General features: G+C 50.7%; 1 protein-coding gene across 1 annotated transcript; it reads right to left on the bottom strand.

Moving 5' to 3' along the window:
- Positions 1–340: 340 nt before the first annotated feature.
- On the bottom strand, positions 341–997 carry LOC147616546 (dirigent protein 2-like). Its single transcript, XM_086777111.1, has one exon. The coding sequence runs from the start codon at positions 936–938 to the stop codon at positions 399–401; it is 540 nt and encodes a 179-aa protein (XP_086633237.1). The 5' UTR covers positions 939–997; the 3' UTR covers positions 341–398.
- Between the last annotated feature and the right edge of the window lie 233 nt (positions 998–1,230).

Here is a 1,230-nt window from a genome sequence, read left to right as displayed (position 1 = left end):
TAAAAAGAAAGTATTAATTCACTATGTCATGATGGAAATTTGTGCATGCAAAGTAAAGAGTGGAATTGGTTGTATAGAGAGTGTCCATACGACATCTCAATGGGATGCCTTGAGCAAACATTCGAAACTTCACAGTCTTTGCTTAGAGAGCACTTTGTGTTGTGAGCATAATGAGTTGGCCATCTTGCGAGACAACTAAGATAGATCTCTTTTAGCTAATTTACCGAATCGAAATTTCCAAAAAAAATTATGGAGTGGATAGATGGAGGATGGAAAAGTTTTATTTGATTGATTATGTAGGTGTGGCAACATACAACATAACAAGCAAGGCACAAACATAGGAAAGGCTAAGAGGAGCCTAACATAGGAAAGGCTAAGAGGAGGGGGTTTAGGGTTACTTAGGTGCCGCGCGGGCATATAATACTGACGGTGAAGCGAAGGACGGAGTTGAGAGCGCCAGCGAGTTTGTAAGTCTGGACGAGGGCGATGCCGCGCGAAAGCTCGAAATGGCGTGTTCCGCCCACTATAGGCAAGTAGCGGCGGCGCTCAGCGATGGCGTCTTGGCCAAAGATGGCCAGGGTGCTGCCGTTATGGGCGCCCGCCGTGAAGCGCACAGTGAAGGCCATGAGCACGCTGATGGGCTGCCCGTCGGCTGCGTCCTCCACGAAATATCCACGTGCGCGGCCTATCTCCTTCGAATCGAAACCAGAGCTCACCGTCACCTTGTCGTCGAAGACGACGACGGAGCCGAAGAAGCTGCTGCGGTTGGCGCCGGCAGGCCCCGCGACCGCTTTGGCCGAGGGCGGGCTGAAGCTGGTGGGCGTCAATATGTCGTGCACGTAGAAAGTCATGCGCAAGCTGTGCTGCCTGCAATCAACATAAAAGCAGACAGAGGCGATCCATGCCAAGGTGATGGCTGCGGCAGCTCGAGACCCCATGTTTCTCTGTTCGTGCTCGATCTCATGCAACTCAATGCATGCAATGACCTTCGCTTCCTGCAACTCAATGCATGCAATGACCTTCGCTTCCTGCTATATATATATTCATGCCCACCATAGCCATTTCAACCCTTGCATTCAGCCCGTGGCCACCTTCATTATTGTTGTTATCTGTATGTCTCCAACCTACAAGCTTCTTCCTCATGTGAGCTTGCTGTTTCCACCCTCTCCCTTGCTTGGTAGTTGCACCCGTGGCCTCCTAACCATCCTCCATTATTCAGTCCAAGGTGGC

Source organism: Cibotium barometz, chromosome 38, assembly GCF_041138505.1.
Source record: "Cibotium barometz isolate CiBa-2024 chromosome 38, ASM4113850v1, whole genome shotgun sequence".
NCBI lineage: Eukaryota > Viridiplantae > Streptophyta > Polypodiopsida > Cyatheales > Cibotiaceae > Cibotium > Cibotium barometz.
The sequence above is the reverse complement of the archived record's forward strand: the minus strand, read 5'-3'. Positions and strand labels throughout refer to the sequence as shown.